This window comes from Marmota flaviventris, chromosome 8 (genome assembly GCF_047511675.1).
Source record: "Marmota flaviventris isolate mMarFla1 chromosome 8, mMarFla1.hap1, whole genome shotgun sequence".
In the NCBI taxonomy this organism is placed as follows: Eukaryota; Metazoa; Chordata; class Mammalia; order Rodentia; family Sciuridae; genus Marmota; species Marmota flaviventris.
In genome coordinates this window covers 42,221,889-42,245,085 of record NC_092505.1, presented here as the reverse complement: position 1 = coordinate 42,245,085, position 23,197 = coordinate 42,221,889, and the positions used below count along the sequence as shown (strand labels likewise).

Below are 23,197 nucleotides of genomic sequence, written 5' to 3'. Positions count from 1 at the left end.
TAGACATTCTTTTAGAGACCAACTAGGTAGTCTCACGAGGACATGGTGAGTCATGGGTGCATCAAGCAAGAAAGAAAGTACACTGGCCTTATGTTTAGTTTTCTCTCTGTTTAAAGAGACTGAACTGTAAAAGGAGTCGGATAAAATGACTTGTGCAGTTCTCGATTTTTGTTAGGTTTGTAAGACCACAGCACAGGACTTGAAAAACAATGACTCATGTTCAAGTTTTACCACTTAATGACTATATGATCTTGGGGGAAAAAAAATTTAACCTGAGTATCAGTTGCTTCTTCTGTGAAAAGGAGATTTCTGTTTTGCCAGGATTATTGTGAGAATTAGCAAAACCAGGCAGATTTAAAGAAATCACTTCAATTGCAAACATCAAAAGTACGACAAATGCTAGTTACATATATGTGCTAGTGCATTTTAACCTGAAATGTTTGAGGTTTGTAAAGAGGCTTTGTAACCTGGAAAAAAAAAGAAAAGCTAATTTCCTCAGCATCTGAGTTACCCCTAAGTATGGACACTAAGATGGATAAGGCCTAGAGTGCATAATCTTAGGAGGAAAAGTGAAATAGAGAAATTACTATCTCACGTTCCTTTTATTTTAAAAATCAGCCCTTTGGGTTAGCACAGTCCCATGCCTTAAGCATACAGTAAAGTTTGTATATATTTTTTGCAAATAAACAAAAAACAAACACACAATCCTTTCTTTTCCATCAAGTTTGCCTCACTGAGAATGTGATTTTTATTTATATCTCCTTTTATTCCAAAGATTGTTGAAGGTAGCTTTAAAAAAAAAAAAAACTGAATTTAATGCTCAAATTGTGTGCCTGTTTTAAAGAAGTAGGCCAAAGATTTGACTCTGGGCTTTATAACAGCCAGAGTATAAAGGGATATAATAGAAAACATGACTTTGAAAGTTAACAAAATGAGTAGGGCCACAACTACCCAAGGAAGTCTGATAAAGTCATCAAGCTTTTGAGCCATTAGTTTTAAGAGCCGGAAGAAGGCAGGCTGCCAATGGAAAGGAAACCAAAAACTTAGAGAGGCAGAGAGAGGGCATGCCTCTGTGTTTTATCCACACTCAAACATATAAAGCTTGATCAAATTTGGTGTTTGGGTTTGGATTAACATATGGGTTTTAAAAGCTGCAATCAGTTCAGAGACGGCATGGTGCCAGTGTGCAGTATTATCCTTCTCACTTTACTCTTTGCTTCTGCAGTCATCTGAAAGTCTGCAGAAAATACTTCATCTACCAAACTGGCTTCATTACCAAGCTGGCTTGGTGCCTCTGTCCCACAGCACTCCTATGAGAAACAGTCCCTTTCTGAATGGCAGTGCCAAGGATTAGAGCTTGGCACAGACCCCCTACACTGCTTGCCACCTTCTTGGAGAATGGCATTGGTTGTGAACGTGCTGGTGACGCTTTCCTGTCTGTGCTCTTGGTGTACATTGGCTGGTGCCAGGCTTTCTTGGGACTAGGGTCCTACCCCAGAGGATGTTGTACTTATTGTGCCTGATTCCTTTCTTACAGGGTAGACATCCATAGAAAAGAGAACTCAGGGGCAGCAGAAAAGCCTGTTACCATCCATGCCACCCCAGAGGGGACATCTGAAGCCTGCCGCATGATTCTTGAAATCATGCAGAAGGAAGCTGATGAGACCAAACTGTAAGTTTACATATGTTACCCGGGTACAGAGTAAAAAATGTTAAAAGCTTTAAGTCTGTAACTCAGTAAAGGGAACAGGGGAGGGATTGTGTTTAAGAAATTTGATCCCAAGAAGAACACCATAGCGAACAGACCTTTTACATTTACAGTATGTTTTTTTCTTCACTTGTGTTTTGGTGATCCCAATATTACCATCACCTATTGGTAGTAACATTGGTAAGTACATGAATACTTATGCTGTCTAGTACAACTTGCAATGATGGAACTGTTCTATATCTGCACTGTTCAATAAAATAACCACTAGTCACAGACTGGTGTTGAGTAATTGAAATGTGAATAGTGCAGTGGAAGAGATGAAAACTTGATTTCAACTAATTCAAATCTGAATAGCCATGGATATGGCTAATGGCTTCATATTGGACAGCGCATGTATAGGATGTTCATTGTCTCCTGAGCCATCTTTTACTGTTTTGGAAAAGGTTTTTTCCCAGCATATTTCTACACCATTTGCACTCTTAAAATTGGATTATATTTCCTTAAGTAGTAGAAACTGGTTTCCGAGTGATTACTCTTCATCCTACTTTTCTTCCATCTCCTCCTTCCCTTTATAAAATAGTTCTTAGGCTTCCACAGTATAATAGTGTATGTTGGTCAGCTTTGTGTAGCTGTGACAAAAATACCTGACGAACAATTTAGAGGAGATTTATTTTGGCTCACAGTTTTAGAGGTTCAGTTCATGGTGTGCCAACTTCTTGCTCTGGACCCAAGGTGAGGCAGAACATCATGACGGAGGAAAGCATTTCATGGCATGATGGAGGAGAGCTCACCCTTCGTGATAACCAGGAAACAGAGAGAGAAAGGGGAAGAGGCTGCAGGGAAGATGCACCCTTCCAGGGCATGTCCCCAATCATCTACCTCATCCCACCATCACCCATCTGCCTGAGTTCCCACTCAGACCATTCAGACTAGGATGGACTGATGAGGTTACAACTCTCGCAGTTCCATCATTTTACCTCTGAACATTCCTGCATTAACAGGAGCTTTAGGGGGACCCTTCATAGTCAAACCATAACAATGAGCATTGTCTCAATTTGAATGGCAAGCACAATTTCTTACTAAATGAGTTGATTTTTGTATTATAAATTGATGAATGGTAATAAAATAGAAAATTTAATTTTTAAAAAGACAGTGTCAGTTGGCAAAATTTGTGGGCCGTAGTGGCAGTTTTATAGAGGAGCAATGAAGCATGAATTGAATATAACATTAATTTGGCAAATAATGTCAAACATAACTGTCCCAAAACTGGGAAGATGAAAGTAGTTTTTAAAAGAGGAACATTGCAAGTCTATATTCATATTTCATAAGAGACTCCAACCTTTCATTTATGAATTATTTGCTCTTTATGGCTCTTTAAATCCCCTAAATGCCACAGCTTAATTTGAGGAAAGCCTTCTTTCATCCTAATTATTTAGAATTTTATGAGTAACTCCCTCCTTGATCCTTTAACCTAGGTGCAACTTACAAAATTCTAAGTAGTCAGCAAGACTCATTTTTTATAAATTTGGTCTTTAAAGTTTTCATGTAGAGCCAAGAGAGACCATTTGAATGTCTTTGAAATATTTTTTTCTGAGTACCTGTATCATGCTAAGCACTGTGTGTGCCAAAGCTATAACCATGAGCAAGGTCCAGTCCTTGCTTTGTGGAGCTTACCAGTCTAGTGGGAGAGAGACTCATTAAACAGTCACACCAGTAATTATGTGCAGCTATGAGAAGTGGAGAAATGCAAGACCGGGTGATTACATGTAATGGGAAGCCCCAGTCAAGGTTTTAGGGGGACAAGAAGGCCCTTGAGGGTTTCAGTAAAGGCCTCCCTTGTCAGTGACAGCCCGGAGGGGGCTGAGTAGAAGATAAAAGATGTCAGAGAATAAGGATGCTAAACTCTATTCTTTTGCCAACTATTTATTGAGTACCAACTATGGGCCAGGCACTGTTCTGTGTGCCAGGAACTGAGCAGCGAGCAAAGTGGACAAAAGCCCTACTCTCTGAAAGTTACATTTGGGGGAGGTCTTCAAGTATTCTGTTTGTTTTGAGGCAATAATGCATCTGCTACATGTTTTTGGTCTCAGGTAATAGAAAATACAAGTGGCTTAAGCCAAGTGTGATGGCACATACCTGTAATCCCAGTGACTCGGGAGGCTGAGGCAGGAGGATTGCGAGTTTAAAGCCAGCCTCAGCAATTTAGTGAGGCACTAAACAACTCAGCAAGACTCTGTCTCTAAATAAAATATAAAAAAGGGTTTGGGATGTAGCTCAGTGATTAAGCATCCTTGGTTTCAATCCCCAGTACAAAAAAAAAAAAAAGAAAGAAAGAAATGAACATAATATTTACCATATTAATAAGGCTTGGTGGCACCCACCTTGGGAAGCAGAGGCAAAGGAGTTTGAGTCCAGGAGTTTGAAACCAACCTAGACAACATAGCACAAGATCCTATCTTAAATAATAATAATAATAATAATAATAATAATAATAATAATAAAATTTTAAAAATAAAATCTATCATAATTATTTTTAAATGAATAGTTCAATAATGTTAAAAATATTCATATTATTGTGAAGTCAATATCTAGAACAATATCTAGAATTTTTCCATCTTGCAAATCTGAAACTCTGAACCCTTTGAAGAATTTTCCCTTTTCCTCTTCCCCACCCCTGGTAACCACCATTCTACTTCATGTTTTATGAATTTGACAGCTTGAAATGACTCATATACGCGAAATCATAGAGTAGTTGGCTTATTTTACTTAGCATAAATCTCTAAGGTTCGTCCATGTTATGGCATAGAGCAGACCCTGCTTTGATTTTTTTTTTTTGGTATATGCCCAGAGATGGACTTGCTGGTTCATGTGGTAGGTATTTTTTCTTTTTTCTTTGGCAGTATTACGGATTGAATCCAGCTCTATTACTGAGCTATATTCCCAGTCTTTTTTTTTTTTTTTTTTTTTGGTGGTACTCACAGCCTTGTGTATGCTAGGCAAGTGCTTTACTACCAAGCTACATCCCGAACCCTGGTAGGTCTGTTTTTAATTCATATCTCATTGGCTAGATCTGCCTTGTAGCCCCACTTTTCCCTTCCAACCAGTTACCACAAGAGAGTAAAATGATCATGGTTTAGCTACATTAATTGAAATTCATGAGCCTGAGGTTGGCGAGGGGACCTAGCCTCCCCTAAAGCCCAAGGCCACTTGGTATCCAAACAAAATAGCTTCCATTATATAAGAAAAAAGCAGGGTAATGTCTCTTAAGAGGCAGCCATTTTGTCCATCTTAAATGTTAAGTCATCATTTTTCTCTTTTAGAGCTGAAGAGATCCCTCTGAAAATCTTGGCCCACAATGGTTTGGTTGGAAGACTGATTGGCAAAGAAGGCAGAAATTTGAAGAAAATCGAACATGAGACAGGGACCAAGATAACAATCTCATCGTAAGTCACCCGTTCAGATTCATTGCGTCCAGTGATAAATCACTTGAGCATTTTGATATGCCCAACTCATCTGCTTTTCCCTAAAATTGAAATATAATCATGTGTGATATAATTATTTCCATCGTCATCAAAAACAAATACATAGTTCCCAGTCTGACATTTTCCAGGGGATATGATCTAAGTCATTAAGATTTGAGTGTGTTGTGAGGGAATCCAGTTTTCTCTACCAAGACATGTTTTGATTGTTCTGGAATGTTATTTTTGCTATCAGAAAAAGAAATGTCTCTCTTTTTCCCACTGGCCAGTTTGCAGGATTTGAGCATATACAACCCTGAACGAACCATCACTGTGAAGGGCACAGTGGAAGCCTGTGCCAACGCTGAGATAGAGATTATGAAGAAGCTACGTGAGGCCTTTGAAAACGATATGCTGGCCGTTAATGTAAGTGCCTAGCGCTTCCTTCTCCGCTGGTTTTCCTCTGTGCTTTCAGACAGGACCCAGGCCTTTCTAAGAACACTTTTGTCATTCAGCTGATGAGAAAGTGCCTTATCTAGATAAGTATGTGGAGTGTTCCTGACTTCTCTGGGGTAAAGGCATTAAAACAATCAGGAAACCAATTAGTAAAACATGATAAACACAAAACTGGACAAAACAATGTGAAGCCATTAAAAAAAATAATGACTAATAATAAGATTGTAAAATCAGGAACTACTTATGATGTTTATTAAGGAAAGACATGTGAAAGTATTTATAACTAGGGTTCCAATTACATAAAATAATATGGATTGGAATTACTGGAAGGCTCCATACAAAACTAAAAATATATGGTATGTTAGGAAAGTGTTTTTTTTTGTTGTTTTTTTTAACTCCTAATTTCAGAACTTTCTGTAACATTGTCCTTATTACTTTGGGTGTTTTAAAAATAAAAACTTCAAGCGGGGCCTGGTGGCAAATGCCTGTAATCCCAGCAGCTCAGGAGGCTGAGGCAAGATTTCAAGTTCAAAGCTGGTCTCAGCAATTTAGCAAGGCCCTAAGCAACTTAGTAAGATACTGTCTCAAAAGTAAAAAGGCTGGGGATGTAGCTCAGTGGTCAAGTGTCTCTGGATTTAATCCCTGAGACTCCCCCCACCAAAAAAAAAATACTATGGCCAGGTTCAATTACGCATAACTGTAATCCCAGGAGCCTGAGGCAGGAGGATCACCAGTTTGAGGCCAGCCTCAGCAACCTAGTGAGACCATGTCTCAAAATAAAAAATAAAATAAAAGGCCTGAGCATTTTGCTCAGTAGTAAAGCATCCCTGGATTCAATCTCCATTACAGAGGAGAGAAAGCACACTTTATAATTAACTTCCAGTTTTTATCTCGTGCTAGTGATCTGCACTTTTAAATTGCTTAATAATTGCTGACCTCCACCTGAGCTCTCATTAATACTGCTAGAAGATTGGTTTGAGTGTGTCCTTCCTATTATTGCTGCTTAGTTCCCACTTGATAATGGGGAAACACAAGTCTGCACTCAGGAAAGTCCTAAAAATATTTGTCCATTAGCAAAGCCCAAGCTCAGCTCAGGGGAGTAACAACTTTTTATTATAATTTTCTAACATATACAGAAGGGTGGAAAGATCTCTGATAAGCCCTCATAGCTGATAATCCAGGTTGTGACCTCATGGCTTATTTTGTTTCATCTCAACTCTCATCCACTTCCCATCTGTGTCAGATGACCTTGAAGCAAGTTCAGACCTGATAACATTTCATAGAGGAATGAGTGTTGACCAAGAGTTCTGTGGACTAAACCCCAGCACCCTCGCTGCAGCACTTTCCACACTGGTCTTTACGCAGATCCACCCTCTGCCCCCACATCAGTTGGTCCCCACCTGAGCAGGCCACAGCACATGGTGACTGTGAGGCAGGATGGGGAGAGGTGGAGGAAGAGACAGCCACGCATCCTCCTCCCTGTGTGTTTGTCTCTGGAAGGACCATCTGAACGGCTCATTTTCTTCTTGACATCTTTCTGTGAACACTTGGAAATGCTCAAAAGGGTCTGGTTGCTGCAAAGATTTGTCACCTGAGCATGAGAGTCATCATGTCTATTCAAAGCCATGGTCTGAGAGATGACTCACAAAATCACTAGTGTCTTACATATCAAATGAGATGAAGGTGAAGATCCCAGTTCTACTGTTCCAAACATTCTAAAGGAAGCCAAGTTATGGGGTGACTACATTCCTCTCTCTCTAAGAGGTTTAAAATCCACCTCCAGCCCATTTGAGCATACTCAGGTTTAAAACATGGAATAAGCAAGTGAGATGATCATGAAGCTGGCAACTAAATGATGAAGAGACAGAAGTCACAGACCATCCCAAACTTGGATCATGGAATTTCCATATGTAGTGTCCTAGTGAAGGGTCTGATCTGTCCCTGGATAGAGTGAGAAAAACCTGTTGACCCAATTTGTTTTCAGGGAAATCATTCAACAAATATTTATTGAGTACTTAACTATGTACCAGGCACTGTACACAACACTAAGTAAAAGAGTCTCTGTAAGAAATCATGGTCTAGGGGCTGGGGATATGGCTCAAGTGGTAGCGCGCTCGCCTGGCATGCGTGGGGCCCTGGGTTCGATCCTCAGCACCACATAAAAATAAAAAAAATAAAGATGTTGTGTCCACTGAAAACTAAAAAAATAAATTTTAAAAAAATCATGGTCTAAAAGGGGAAAAGTTAATTGCACAGATCATTCAAACACCATATGATGAGTGCTGTTTTAAGGAAACAGGAATGCCAGGAGAACCCAGATAGGGCGTTAGAGCTCAGACCTCTGGGGTCAGAGAAAGCTTCATGGATGAGGGGGACACTAAGCTGAGTGAGGGGAGACTCAGCCAGGTGAGGAGGGAGAGAAGCACTTTCTTCCAGGGGAGTCAAATGTGCAAGAGCCCAGAGGTGAGAGAGAGCATGGGGGTATTTAAAGGAGCAGGAGTGAGCAAGATGGAAATAACAGGTTGACAAGGTGGCCCGAATCCCCAGGTAGTCCTCAATTGCCATGGAAATATGTGTAGATGTTCCCAAGGGTGGCAGAAAAGCTTTGAAGGCATGCCACAGTCGGGTTGAGGATTGGCATCCACCCCCAATGCAAGGCGAAGAGGTCTTGTGAGCCAGGGCAGAGCTAATGGGAAATGCTGGTGCCTTTCAGACAAGAAATGGAGGTTGACCCAGGCAAGCTGGACCTCTCTGGTCTCCTCCCCTCATATTTTTTCTCCATTTCTGTTCCCAGCAACAAGCCAATCTGATCCCAGGGTTGAACCTCAGCGCACTTGGCATCTTTTCAACAGGACTGTCCGTGCTGCCACCACCAACAGGGCCCCGCGGAGCTCCCCCCGCTGCCCCCTACCACCCCTTCGCTGTAAGTAGCTCAGCATTCAGAGGTTTGCTTATGCTCTGGGCACCGCCAGGCAGCAGCATTACTCTGCTATGTTGAGTCAGAGCTAAAGCTTTCATGTGGAGGCCATCCTCATGAGGATTGGAGGAGGAATCCAGTATTTCTTAGTACTTCTTCCTCAAGGGAAAATTGATATTAAACCATCTTCTAAACATGTACTCTTAAATATCCTCTATTTAATCAATATGCTAGTATTCTATCTTTCATAGATAGAAGTTCATAGATAAAATTGATTAAATAGAAGCCTATTTATTGTTTAAAAAAAGATTTGTTAGCTCAAATAAGAACATTTGTATTATTCATTTATTACAATGTGAGGATACCTGGGTGATTCATTATAGATAGATAGATTAATTGATTTCCCAATCTATGTCTATAATTCAGATGCAGTACATTTTAATAGGCAGTTTTTAAAGGAAAATAGTGTTTGTGTCTAAACAGAAAAATGCCTGGTATTTAGTGTGTTCTCCATAAATATTTATTGTTTGAGTCATAATTTACAACAAAAGAAAAAATGTGAAAGGTATATTTCTACTTGTTGTTCTCCTTCACAAGCATTATTCAAGATCAATACACTACCGAATTGGGATTTCAGACACTTGACAGCTCTTCCTTTCATTTCTAATTCTTCTCTATACATATTGCTTATTTTTAAAAGCGAACTTTCTTTTGCCCAATGTTTATGCCGTTCAAGTGAGAAGAATCAGGTGGGTGAGTGAGCATTGCTTTCTTTTGAGAGGTGGCTTCTGGTGTAGGCATTTCCTTGTGTGAGTTCTCAGTGGCTGTTTTGCTCCTCTGTGGAGATGTAGGAGGAACCCTCCACGTTGCTGTGCCAACAAAATACAGATGTGAGCTGGCACCACATCCTCTCTCACGTACACGTCTCCTGCAGTCTTGTCATAGAAGTTCCTCTGGGGTTTTTCTGAATCAGTTCATATCATCTCTTTAGTTTCATTCATCTTCCCTGACACTAAAGGATGCAGCTCAATCAACACTAAGTTTTGTGTGTATGTTTGATAAAAGCAGAGCCTGTGGAGGGAAGGGCTGTGGCTGCTCACTTGGCAGCTCCAAGCAGTGAGTTAGCATAAGAGGTATGTTTCCCAGTACCTTTGCTGTCAGATTTGAGAATAACCCAGCTCAGTATAGGGAAAAGGTATTAAGACATATCTCATTTCTTGAGAGGGAGGCTGAACACAGGACCCCATAGAAGATAACCTCAAGTCAGACCTGACACTCTCACAACCTGCCAAGGAGAGGCAGGGGAAGCATAATAAAATAGACCATTCTCAAGTTGGTAATCTAAAATGGGGGTCTCCATTGTATAGCCTGAGGGGTAGATCTGGTCCATCATTTCCTTTTTTTTTTTTTTTTTTTTAAGAATTCAATCTTTGTTTATTTTTAAAATAAATATAGATTGGTTGTAGATGGACACAATTCCTTTGTTTCATTTATTATTTTTATGAGTGCTGAGGATAGAACACAGTGCCTCACACATGCCAGACAATCACTCTACCACTGGGCCACAACCCCAGCCCCTATTATTTATTTTTATTGTTTATTTTTTATATGGTGCTGAGGATTGACCCAGTGCCTCACCTGTGCTAGACAAGCACTCTACCACTAAGCTACAATCCCAGTCCCCATCATTTATATTGTAATCATTTTGTAAATTGCTTTTTATTGTTTGTTGTTTTGTTTTGTTTGGGGGCATGGTACTGAGAGTTGAACCCAGGGCCTCACACATGCTAGGCAACTACTCCACCCTTGTGTTACATCCCCATCCCTTTTTATTTTATTTTTGAGACAGGGTCTTACTAAGTTGCCCATTCTGGCCTTGAACTTGCAATCCTTCTGCCTCAGCTTCCTGAGTACCATCATTTATTTTTATAAATAAAAATTTTGGGGGGACACAGCCATGGGCACTTATTTTCATATTGTCTATTTACTATCAGGCAGAGATGAGTACATGCAATAGAGACCATATGCTGCAAAGCCTAAAATTTTTATTATTTGGCTCTTAACAGAAAAAGTTTGTGGACCCCTGAACTAAAACAAGACAAATTTTCATGTGATAGCAAAATGTTTTCTAAAATCTAAACTACATTTTTCCAGCTGAAGAGCTTCCTCTACATCTGAAATCTTTACTAAAATAGTAGAGTATAACCATTTTGCTAATATATGTAGTTCCTGTTCTTCATAAGATAGGTTTTAAATAAGATTTGCTTTTTAAGCTAAAAGTCATGTAGTTCAGACCGTGGTTCTGTGGATCAAGAAGATTCTAATGTAGAGTGCACAGTTACCCCGACTTTGAGATATTCTGGCTTCTACGGACATCACCCTCAGACATCACCCTCGTGCAGCTGCAGATTGCAGAGCTAGAGTGTAAAAGCACCTCTGCAAGACCTCGTACAGGCCCCCAGAGCCACATCTGGAGAGTTCACCCTGCTGGCTTCTGAGTTTCCTGTGGGCCTAGATCTCCTGAGAAGGACAGGGGAGGGGAGGGTGGTAAGAATACTTTATGTACTTACAATGTTGCTTTCCTGTCACATAGGCATTCAGATTTCAAAGAAAGATTCTTTTTGGTTGCTGTCATACAGCACAAATCTAGCACTTTTGCTCTTAACATTCAAAGGTCGGGAAGTTTGTGTGCACCTCCTTACAGCCGAATCATACACACATGCATTGGTCTCTAAACTCTGGAGTTTTTCATGAATTTGTGTATGTAATGACAACTATCATTTTTTACTGTTTTTTATAAAAGTGACCCATGCATAGTATTTAATAAGCAATACAGAAAGTACAAGTTTTTCTTAGTCTAAAGATACCCAGTATTTCTCCATGTGTAATATGAATATATATATATATATATATATTAGTCGTATGTCAAATTTTCTCTATTAGAAATCTTTGCATATGCATCTTGGCTGTTTTCTTGATCTCAGGGATTGAACCCAGGGGTGCTTATCCACTGAGCCACATTCCCAGCCCTTTTTATTTTGAGACAGTGTCTCACTAAGTTGCTGAGGCTGGTTTTCATTCTCCTGCATCAACCTCCTGAGTCCCTGGGATTACAGGCATGCATCATTGCGACTGGCATCTTTTTTTATCTTAATGATTTATAACAACTCATTATATATTAAAGCTTTTAAGCCACTGTCATAACTATTTTCCATCACCTTGTCATCTCTTATTATGTCTTGTACATATAGTTTTTAAAAATTATATTGTAAACAAACTATTATATGAAGTAAAATAAAGTTTACCTTTGGCCTTTTTTTTTTTTTTTAACTAGGGATTGAACCCAGGGGTGCTTTAACCACTCAGCTACATCCCCAGCCCTTTTTACTTTTTGTTTTGAGACAGGATCTCGCTAAGTTGCTGAAACTGGCCTCAAATTTGTGATCCTCCTCCCTCAGCCTCTTGAGTTGCTGGGATTACAAGAGTACATCACCACACCCAGTGGCCTTCCTTCTTTTACCCAAATTTCATCTATACCTATTCCCCACAAGTGTAATACTGTTATGTTTACACATTTTTTAAAAAAATTTTTTCTCAGCATATATATAGTCATATTTTAAAAATGCAAATTAAATCATGCCATACACCATGCACAACAAAGTTTTGTTTTTTACTTTGGGGCATCTTTTCACAGCTATACCTAATTTTATTTAGTGGCTGTGTAATATTCCATTGTATGAATTTACTATAACTTTTCTAAATAGTACACTATTTTTAGATGTTTGAGCTGATTCCAGGTTTTTGCTATTGCTAGCAATGTCCAAAGTAATATCGTGGGCTGGGCTTGTAGCTCAGTGGTAGCACTTGCCTAACATGTGTAAGGCACTGGGTTTGATACTGAGTACCACATAAAAATAAATAAATAAAATAAAGATATAAAAAACCGACATTTCAAAAAAAGGAATATCTTTATACATGCATGAGTCTTTGCACAAGCGTGTGATTATACCTGAAAGTAAAGTCTCTTAAGATTTTTCACCAACAGAATTCATGGAGAAATTTTTAAGTTAAGATGGCTAAATCTGTAATGTTTTTCTTTATGGGCTTCTGGCCTTTGATGTTATGCAATGGAAGAAATCTCCTATCCAAGATTGTAAAAATATTGTGTCCTTATGGTAATTGTTAGTTGGGTTAGGAAGATGGTTGTTTGTATCTGTAATTCATGGGGAATTTATCTGGACTTTTACTTTGAGATAGAGATCAAACTAATTTTTTTCCAGTTGGAGAGCTAATTTCCTCAAATCATTTATTGAGTAATCTACCATCTTATTATTCTAACTGAAGAGCCACACTCATGTTCTGGACCATATCCCACTTCATCCAATTCTTGGTCTACACAGCAGTTCCCATAGTTCTACACCATCTTTGACCATCTTAACAGCAAGCTTGTTTTTTTTTTTTTTTCCTCAAAGAATGAATTGGAAAGATGGCCAACATTTACTATTTGAGAAAATGAAAGAATATGAAGGAATTTTCTAGTCCTTGAAGGTTTGATAAATCCCATCCGTAAAATGTCTGGGCCTACCAACTTTTGTTTGGAGAAATATAATCTTTTTAGTTTCTTACAAGTGTTGGCTTGATTTTGTGGACTTCTATTCGTTTCGGGGTTCAGGGTGAGCTCAGGGATAGAAGTGTGAAGCCAATTCTTAACACCACAGATTTATATTTTCTCAAGATTTACGAGGGATTTTTTTACTTTTTAAATTTATAAGTAATTAAGTATAACAGTTTCCTTTTTATTATCTTGCAATCATTTCCTGTATTCTTCTTTTTTAACGAATCTGCCATGCAATGGGTGCCTGTGAAAACAGAGCCACTAGATTGTCTGTCTCCAAAGCTGCAGTTCTGGTTCAGATCCCCCCAAACCCAAGTTCTGATACAGGCCTGAGGCCACATGTACAGATAAGAGAAACCAGGCCCACCTGGAGGGGCAGCTAGCCTCTCCCTGGTGGGCACTAAGCAAAGCACACCTTAAAAGGGAAGCATTACAAGAAAGTTGAAGAAAAACAGGACCTTAAGAGGGAACCATTATCAAGGGTAATGACCTTCACTAAAGTGTTACATATGCTTAAGTAAAATATTAAGTAAAAATATTGCCTATTAAAAAAAAACCTTTAAAAGAAGGCTGAGGTTGTAGCTCAGCAGCAGAGCACTCGCCTAGCACTGGCAAGGCGATGGGTTCGATCCTCAGCACCAAGTAAAAATAAACAAATAAAATACAACTAAAAAATATATTTTTAAAAAAATGTAAAACCTTCAGATGTCTGCATTGTGGACTGTGGGGCTTTCCACTTGGCCTGTAGTGCTTTGGGGGCCACATGCAGAGGGGTGGGTTCACTGCTGTGCCCAAAAGCCCTGCTGCCAGGCTGAGATTAACTGATGGCACAACCCACTCGTGGGTTCACATGGGCAAGTGGCTGCCTTTGTGCCTCACCCCCTTCACAGCCCTGGTCAGTGTTGCTCACAGGAGTAACCAGGGACAAGGACACCCCTTTCTTCTGGGGTCCCTGAACATCATGTAAGAGTGCTTGAGATACATGAGGAAGGCACAGACCAAGGGATCTGTCTCCACTACAGTGTCCCCAGGCTCCTGCTCACCTCCCCTGGACTCTAGGTAAAAGCAGCTCTTCTGGGGTCTGGCCTTCTACCCACCCACTGGGAACACTGGGTATCCTCCATCAGATGAAGGGAGCTGGTCATGGTGCATGAGCGGCTCCTCCCCACTGGCCTGGTCAGAGTAGGGGGATGGAGAGGGTGCTCCTCTCCCGGCCCATAGACTGGTTGGCTACAGCTGTGCTTGACCCTTTGGATGTACAGCTCCAGGAGAACCTTGTTCAGCTGCTTACCCACCCTCTCCCTGGGCACCCATGGTTGATCAGCCAGTCCATGGAGTACTTATGTGAAGGGTTGGGTCCCCGCAAGAGCTTGGCACTGTTTGGCCTGCTCTGGTGCCAGAGCAATTCCACATTGGTGATGGTCGAGATTTCCATCATGGCCCTTAGCACTATCATGCCAGCAGTCTGACCAACGAGAGCCACAGCTCAGAGGGTGCTGCTGTCAACAGGTACAGGCGCTGGGTGCAGGGCATGTCCTCTGGTGCTGCTTACTAGGGCACAGGAGGGGAGGGTGGTGAGGGTGGCTTGCAGTAGATCCAATTGAGCATGGCCAGCTCACGCACCGTCTGGATACCCTCCTCCATGTTGGTCCAGATACAGAAGAGCAGTTCAGTGGCCTCATAGGTCAGGAAGGATTCCCAGTGCTGGCACCAGGACTTCAGCAGCCAGGAGAGCAGCATCTTGCTGTGGTAGTTAAAGATTGTGTCATGGGTTAGGTCATCCTGCAGCACTAGTCCTCCAGAATTCAAGGACAGAGCAGGGGTCCAGGGGTCATAAACCTGCAGGATCCTGGTGTTGGGGTTTTGCTTAAAGTGCTGAGAAACGACCAGAAGCTCAGTGTACATGTAGTAGCGATTTCCCTGGCCCATCTGGGTGAGCGCCTGCATTCTCTGAGCCATCACCCAAGATAGAGAAGAGCAAGAGGGTCAGGAGGTACCCCTCTGCAAAATAAGGAGGAAAAGTCGGGAAATGAGGCAGCAGGACACCTGGAGAAACCACCAAGATGGGATGATGGTGGGTAGCCTCTCCACTAGAAGATGCACCCGGTCCTCCCGCTCCACAAGGCCGCTCCACAAGACCTCCTGTATTCTTTGGTGCTCAAATAATGTAGCATTTTGATTTTTGTGGCCTTGCTCATGTGTGACCAATTTGGGGGGGTCGTGATGGGCCTTTGGAAAGCATACTCTGTTATGGGCTCAAGGCTGTATTAACAGCTTGTAACAAGTGACTCATCTCTCCTATAATTTTTATCTATGATATTAAACTTTGAGAGTAGTCCACAGTTCTTATAATTTTAAAGTCAAATTCTTAATTTTTAACAGACTTTTAAATGTGTTTCAGTCATGCTATTCTAGAAACAATCTGATGTTTTAGTCCAGTTTATTAAACTTGCTTTCTTAATATACACACAGTCTCATAACCCTCAGTTATTTAGAATTAACTAAACTTTTATTCATTTCTTTGGTCATCATGGACAATTTCCTATATCCTATATTCTTCCAGTTTTTGAGTAATTTATTTGAATTTTGTTGTTGTTTGGCTAGCACAATTCATCAAACAACTTTATTTTTAGGAAATAATATTAAAGTAGTAGAATTTCCAAGCCTTCCTATATCTGAAAATACCTTTCTTTTTCCTTCAACATGAATGAAAGTTCGGCTGAGTGTATAGAAATGCCGGGGTGCTCGTTCCTTTAGAACTCTGAAAACATTACTGTTGGCATTAAGTTGTTCAGATAAATGTGCTACAGCCTGATTCTTTTGTAGATAACTTTTTCCCTTGTAAATTCTAACCTTTTATAGTATTTGCTTTTCCCTCTGGAATTCAGAAATCCGAATATGAGCACTCTGATCTGAAGATTCAAGTTTTTCTTTGGCTCAGGAAAATCTTTTCCTTCTCTGCAGTAATTAACTTTAGTATCACTTTTTCTCCATCCCTCTGTTTTCTCCTCCTGGAGTTCCCACTTTATGGAGAGTAAACCTCACTCTTCTTGTCATCCGATCCCCGCTCTCTGTTCTTGTTTTGTGCAGGTTAAGCTTCTGAGGTGTTCATGGGCTTTCAATGTGTCTGTCCTCTCTTGAGTTTCTACTTAACCAACCATCACTGTAATTCTCCAACTGGTCTTTTTTCTCATGGCAGGGGGCTCATGATTTACCAAAGTGCTACTAGCATCTTGAGTCTCACTAGGATCAAATCAAAAAGCTCTCCCTCTTCCCTGCATTAATTCACTGCTGTCTTTGGTTTGCCTTGCTCAGTCCACTGATTCTTTCTATATATGTCTAATGAATTAGAATTGTCCCTTCTTAGGTTTAAATAAACTCAACAGAGGGCATATTAATGAATACATAGGGGAGCTCTTTCATAACATGCTCCCCCAGCACCACCTGATCCAGTGAGTTCAGAATGTTCTAGATGTGCACAGTGTCGGGTGTAATGCCTAAGATTTTGGACCACAGTCAGACTCAGAGATCTGTGTTCAAATCTTGCTTCTACTCTCTGGCTATCCCACCAGTTTCTGAGGTTGTCTTAAGAGAACACACAGAGGTAGATAAAAGCTACCATGAACAGCACTTTGACAGTGGGGGATAGAAAGTTCACCCTCCCAATCTTGGAACGTCGTGTTCATGACACCTCCTCTAGCCAAGTCCTTTCCCAGGCCTCGGTCTCTCTTTCCCAGGGGGAACACCTCTCATCTTTGCAGAAGCCCTTGCCCTCTGCACTGTCCCTTCCCCAGCTCTTCACTTTTCCTGCCCCTCATTTCCTCTGCTTCAGAGTATCACCTGTATCATGTATCAGCTGGTCTAACCTGTACCTTAAACCCTGCAGTTCTGCCAGGAAACTAGGCCCAATAGGTGATAACTCCCTTGAATTTCATAAATTTGCTTGATACATACTTTACCCTCCACCCCACTCCCCACCCCAACATAGTTAAAGTCAGAGGAAAAGCAGACAGAGCCTGAAATGAGCTTGATAATGACCCCCTGCCACTGCCCCTTGGTTGGCAGGTGTGGGGCACACCGGAGCCAGGCACCTTCTCCAAGAACATCACCTTTCCCTGCTCTATACACACTCAAAAATATAGTTTCTCTCACATACAATGACTGAGACAGTGAGTCCAGCTGTACCACTGGGTCAGATTCCTGATCTACTGCCAAGTCCACTGAGGCCTTAGGCTAGATGTTGGATGACTGTAACCTGCTTTCTTCAAGTTGTTGACAGGTGACTTTTTGATAAGGAAACATGTTTAAAACCCCCCTTTCACTTGAGGCTAGATTCTGCATAGGCTTGGGTAGATGGAAAATAGAAAGTGGGCTCTGAGAAGATGTGCATTTCATTATAGACAAATACACTTGTTAATGCAGCCCATGCATGTCTGGTGGTAGATTCTTTCATCCCCATGGCCCCTTTGGAGGTCATGCAACACCCTTTGGGAGCATCCATTGTACTCAGGGTCAAATCCATATCCAGATGAGGTCCACAAGGCCCTGAGTGATCTCATGTTGCCTGCCTCCCCCTCACATCTTAACTGAATTCTCCTGTTTTCACCTACCGGCCTTCTTTCTGGTTTTCAAACAAGCTATTACTGTCCTGGCTTTAGACCTCTAAGAACACTGCTCAGTAAATTCCTGCCCCAGGACTTTTTTTATGTGTGTGTTGGGCATCAAACCCAGGACCTCAGGCTACTAAGGAAGCAATTATCACTGAGCCACACCCCCAGCTCCCTCCCCAGGACTTTGCATAAGGCTCCATCTCATCTGCAAAAAAGTTCCAAGAACTTTATTCACCAGACAGCTAGAGTCGCCATTCCACTCCTCAGCTCCCCAGCTGCCTGTTCTCATTTTGTTCTCTGTCTGAAGGTACCTTTTATGTCTGCCTCCCCAGTAGAACATAATTCACAGTTAAAATTGTGTTTTAACTGTGTTTCTAGCACCTAGAACTGTGCCTCCTACATTGTAGGTATTCCATTTTTGAGTAAATGAATAAACAGTTGCATGAACCCTCACAATAATACAGAAATCTAAATATTATTTATTTTTTTGCAGGGGTTTGGAGTTACCAGGGATTGAACTTACTCAGGGGCACATGACCACTGAGCCACATCCCTAGCCCTATATTGTAATTTTTTTTAAAATTTTTATTTATTTTTTAATATTTATTTTTTAGTTTTTGGCGGACACAACATCTTTGTTGGTATGTGGTGCTGAGGATCGAACCCGGGCCGCACGCATGCCAGGCGAGCGTGCTACCGCTTGAGCCACATCCCCAGCCCTATTTATTTTTTTAGTCATGACAGTAGAATGCATTTTGATATATAATACATACATGGAATGAACATACATTAATCATATTGTCTATTCTATTTTGCTGATAGGGTCTCACTGAGTTGTTTAGTGCCTCACTAAATTGCTGAGGCTGGCTCTGAACTCAGAATCCTCCTGCCTCTGCCTCCTGAGCCACTAGGATTACAGGAGTGCGCCACCGCGCCTGGTTCTAAATATTATTTGTAATTGGGCTGAGGATATAGCTCAGTGGTAGAGCCCTTGCTTAGCATGTGCAAGACCCTGGTTCAGTCACCAGAATTGGAAAAAAATAAAATGTAATTGATTTACGGATGAGCCTCAGAAAAGTTTAATAACTCATCCCAACTTGCAGAACTAGTGATTCAGACTCAGGACTTCTGACTCTAAAAACCATCTTGTGTACACAGGGGCCAATGTCAGCCTCAGCTAGAAATAAGCGCCTGATTGCTGAGCTCAGGATTCTTTCCTTATGACAATCTTACAGCTGTGACTCATAAATAAAAGGGAATTTGTCCTTCTTATCCTTTTACAGCTAATTAAAAAAACACCAAAACAAAACAAAAAAACTTTCCTTCCCCCAAGTGGTAGGTCTAAATTTGATAGTGTTTATGTTTGGAGCATTTGAACACAGAATAGGAGCCACACTGTGGCTCATCTATTAGCCTCACACAGGTTTTGGAAGGAAAAAGCAGATTACAATTCAAAACAATTATTTCTGCTATGAAAGCTGAAGAAACAACACTGTAGATGAGAGAAGGACAGAAGCACCCTTTCCCCAGATAGAGCTTTGTTTGGGCAGAAAGCTGAAGGAACTCTTTTCCTGGACAAGAACCTACACAGAGAAGGGTCTGGAACTTGTGTGTTTCCCAAGGAATCCTCAGGAAAGCAGCAAACTTCTTCACCCATCTTCTTTCTGAGCACAAGGTTGCCTGAACTGCTGGTCTTGTAGCACTCTCTTGTGGCCAGGAGGCAGCACTGCAGCCTCTTCCAAGTCAAAGCAAGGCTTGCGTTAAGAGCCGCGATGCCGCATCTCTGCCTTCTCTCTCTGAGCTCCAAAGGAGAACACCTTTAATCATAGGTGGCACACACCTGTAACTCCAGATACTTGGGAGGCTGAGGCAGGAGGATCAGAAAAAAAGTTTCATTTTGTCTTTAATGAGTCATGAGGTGAAGTTGTAATTGGGAGCTGAGTCCAGATGGAAATTAAGGAGTAAGTACATGCACATCACCATGAGATTTGCTCAGGGACCCCCGAATGAAGCTAGGTTCCCTAATCCTAGCTCCCATCCATGTCTGACATTATGGGAACTTTTTTCCTGGGGGGCTGTTGTTCGGGGCAGCTGGGCCATGGTGCCCAGAGGTAGTCACCTCATTTATTGTATGGTAAAACCAGTATTTACTTGGCCTTATGTAGAGGATAGTTGACTAGACTTTGCTGACTTTGGTCAGCCCAAAGAATATGTAAAGTCAGACATGTAATTGTCTTACAGGACTTTTGTGGAGATTGAGGCCTCATAAGTAGATATAAAATATCTATCATAGTACTAGGTATATAGTAGGTTTTCAATTAAAAAGCAACTATTTTTCAAACTTTGATTTTCCTAATAGCTCTATTTTCTTCTGTCCACATCTTCCTTCCTTTTCCCTGCGTCCCTCTTCCCATGTCCATGTACAACATATTTGTTCATTCACTTTCTTCTTCCCCTTTCACAGTCTCTCTGTTCTCAATCTCTCAGTTCCTTCTGAAATTCTCTGATGGGGCTAACTAATCTGTCTTCCCAGGAACACATTTGCTCGGTTTGAATAACTCTTGGATATTGTCCCAGTACTCTCTGTTCCTTGTAATCCACAACTCATAATTCCCCAGAAAATAGAAGCCACTGGCCCTGTCTGTCTACCCAAAAGGCAGGTCGCGTATGTGTGTGTGAGAGAGAGAGAGACAGAGACAGAGAGAGAATGGTCCCATGCTAAGTTCCTATCAAACCTAAAGCATGACTTGGCTTAAAAATGACAAACATTTAGGGCCTGGGATTGTGACTCAGTGGTAGAGCACTTGCCTCGCACGTATGAGGCACTGGATTCGATCCTCAGCATCACATAAAAATAAGTAAATAAAATAAAGGTATTGTGTCCATCTACAACTAAAAAAAATATATATTTAAAAGAAAAATGATAAATATTCAGCCCAGAGGGCCACTCTGACCGGACATATCTTGCCAAAATATTAAGTGGTCCAAGGAGGGAAATTGGAGGAGAAATCCAAGATACAAATGGACAGGTGTGTGGACATGACCGTGAGGTTGGCTGATAATGTAGAGAGCCTGGGTTGCATGGGAGAAATCTTGCATGCATGAGTAACATGGCTGTCCCTTGGGGACCCTGTCACCGAATGATTATTTCCTTCATGCTGCAGACACACTCCGGATACTTCTCCAGCCTGTACCCCCATCACCAGTTCAGCCCGTTCCCACATCATCACTCTGTAAGTGCCCCTCAGTTCTGCCCAGCTGCCACTCTTCCTGTGCCTAGAGCTGACCCATATGGCCCCTGATTGACTGGCCAAGAGCTGTCTGCTGTGGTTCTGGGCCATCTGGGAGTGCCATGTGTCAGAGCATAAGCATACCAACCTGCCTGGCTCTGCTGGTGCCTCCACATACACCCTGCCACCAGTGAGCAGTCCAGAGGTCAATTAAGAGGCAGTGTTGTGCTAATGAAAGGCTTCAAAGATCTGTGACCAAAGTCTAGCAAATGGGGTTGTCATTCCTTCACATCCCTATATCAGGGACCCCTGGCAACCCTGTCCAGGAGCCTTCTCTCTATCTCAGGGTCCCGGGAGGGGTGAGTTCCCTATTTTCCTGGGCAGTCACCAAGAAGCCTGGTCGGGGAAGGTTTAGTTGCCTTGTGAAATTGCTGCTCCTGGCTGCACAACGGTCCGAGCAGCTTTCATTGCCCCCTAACAGAGTGCCTCAGGACCTTGTCCTTTAATAACTGTTCTGATTTCTTGGGTAAAGATAAAGAAGAAATACCTATCAGACTCACCCAGGTGAACAGACAGCTGTTCACAAACAACCAGTTCAGATGCTCAGGAGGAGCTTGCACATGGACTTCAGTGTCATCCTGCCTGGGTTCAGTCCTATTCTCAGCTGCAGAGCCACAGAAGGATCCTAGTGTGTCCTTTTGGCCTTTTCTTTTGACCGCAGAGCCTTCCCACCTTGGGGCTCACAGAAGGTGCTTGGTAACTATTGAGTGCCTGAGAGAGTGCCCTGTTAGAATATCTTCTGTCTTCTCTTGCCTTTCCAGTATCCAGAGCAGGAGATTGTGAATCTCTTCATCCCAACCCAGGCTGTGGGTGCTATCATTGGGAAGAAAGGGGCACACATTAAACAGCTGGCTCGATTTGCTGGAGCTTCCATCAAGGTAAGGCTGCTTATCCCCATGTCCCTCCCTCCTTGTGCTAGTTCCATGCAACTCTTACAGAATCCCACAGGATCTGGAAAATTTGCTTCAAAGACTATTCCCATCTGCTCCCATCTTTCCTCTTAGTGGAATTAGGAAAAAAAAAAAATGTACATGTTTTAATACAACCCAGCCTGATCCTCTTTGGATTTCATTCTCCTCTCAAGAAGATAAAGAAAATGCACAAGGCCCTGGGTTCAATCCCCAGCACCACAAAAAAAAAAAAAAAAAGAAGAAGAAGATAAAGAAAGGTTGAAGGTTGCTCCTAGGCTAAGGGAATAGACTCAATGCAGCACACGTAAGTGCTTAGCATCTATCAGTGCCTTGGTGCTTTTATTAGTCTGCACTTCAAGGACCTTTAAACTATGAGAAAATAATTAGAATGAAAAAAAAAAACTCTTAAAAAAGCAATGATAAAATCATAGATAAACTAAAGCTGATGACATGACCTGATATGAAGCTGGGACTGAGCAGAGAGCCCCTTAGCTTCTTAGTTCATGGAAACAGTTGTGAGCACAGCCATGGCTGCCGTTATAGACCCACATCCTGCCTGCCCGAGTGATCAGAGAAGCTGAAAGGGAAGGATTATTCGACCCTGGTCCTGCTCCAAGCCCAGCTATCAGCTCTGACTCACGGGCAGAATGCTGAGCGTGTCCCAAGCCTCATGAAAACACTTTGGGAAACAGAGTTTCCGTTGTTACGGAAAATAATTTGCTACCATGAGACAACCCGGAATTCCGAACAAGAAGTCTCATGACTTGGAGAGAAAGAATGCTTACACTTTCTCCCCAAGAAGAGCTGGATTTTCTCCCACAGCAAGTGTGCTGGAGAGAAAACAAAAACAAAGGTTCTGGGCAGCGCAGGATAAGGATTGTAGTGAGACCAGGAAGGGATTTTATCTTAGTAAAGTGGTTCCCCTCTCAAGCCTCGTTTTTCTCACCTGTAGTTATAGACCCATATCCAAACTAAATGAGACCCCTGAGATGGGGTTCGCAGGAGCCTGTCTCCAGCAACTTGTCATATGAGATCCTGGCCCAGGTGCTGACAGGCAGGTGCTGGTTACCCCGTTGGGTAGGATGGGGAAAATATAGAGGAGCAATGAGTGGCCGGCTGCACCCTGAGGGCCTTTCCCAGTGTTCAGTGCTTGGTCTGAGGTGCCATGCAGAGGTTGGAATGAGAGTCTCAACTAAAGGGACTTGAGGGATCATCTCTTCAACTCCCTCCTT

At 41.8% G+C, this 23,197-nt stretch overlaps 1 protein-coding gene and 1 pseudogene across 1 annotated transcript in view; one reads left to right on the top strand and one right to left on the bottom strand.

Moving 5' to 3' along the window:
* Positions 1 to 23,197, top strand: part of Igf2bp2 (insulin like growth factor 2 mRNA binding protein 2) — a 152,787-nt gene that overhangs the window by 120,221 nt on the left and 9,369 nt on the right. Inside the window, exons 7-12 of the mRNA XM_027951478.3 lie at positions 1,538 to 1,672; positions 5,029 to 5,151; positions 5,457 to 5,592; positions 8,417 to 8,545; positions 20,929 to 20,997; positions 21,816 to 21,932. Coding sequence (XP_027807279.1) covers positions 1,538 to 1,672; positions 5,029 to 5,151; positions 5,457 to 5,592; positions 8,417 to 8,545; positions 20,929 to 20,997; positions 21,816 to 21,932 — 709 coding nt within the window. The remainder of the gene's footprint in view (positions 1 to 1,537; positions 1,673 to 5,028; positions 5,152 to 5,456; positions 5,593 to 8,416; positions 8,546 to 20,928; positions 20,998 to 21,815; positions 21,933 to 23,197) is intronic.
* Positions 14,244 to 15,113, bottom strand: LOC139706745 (uncharacterized; annotated as a pseudogene).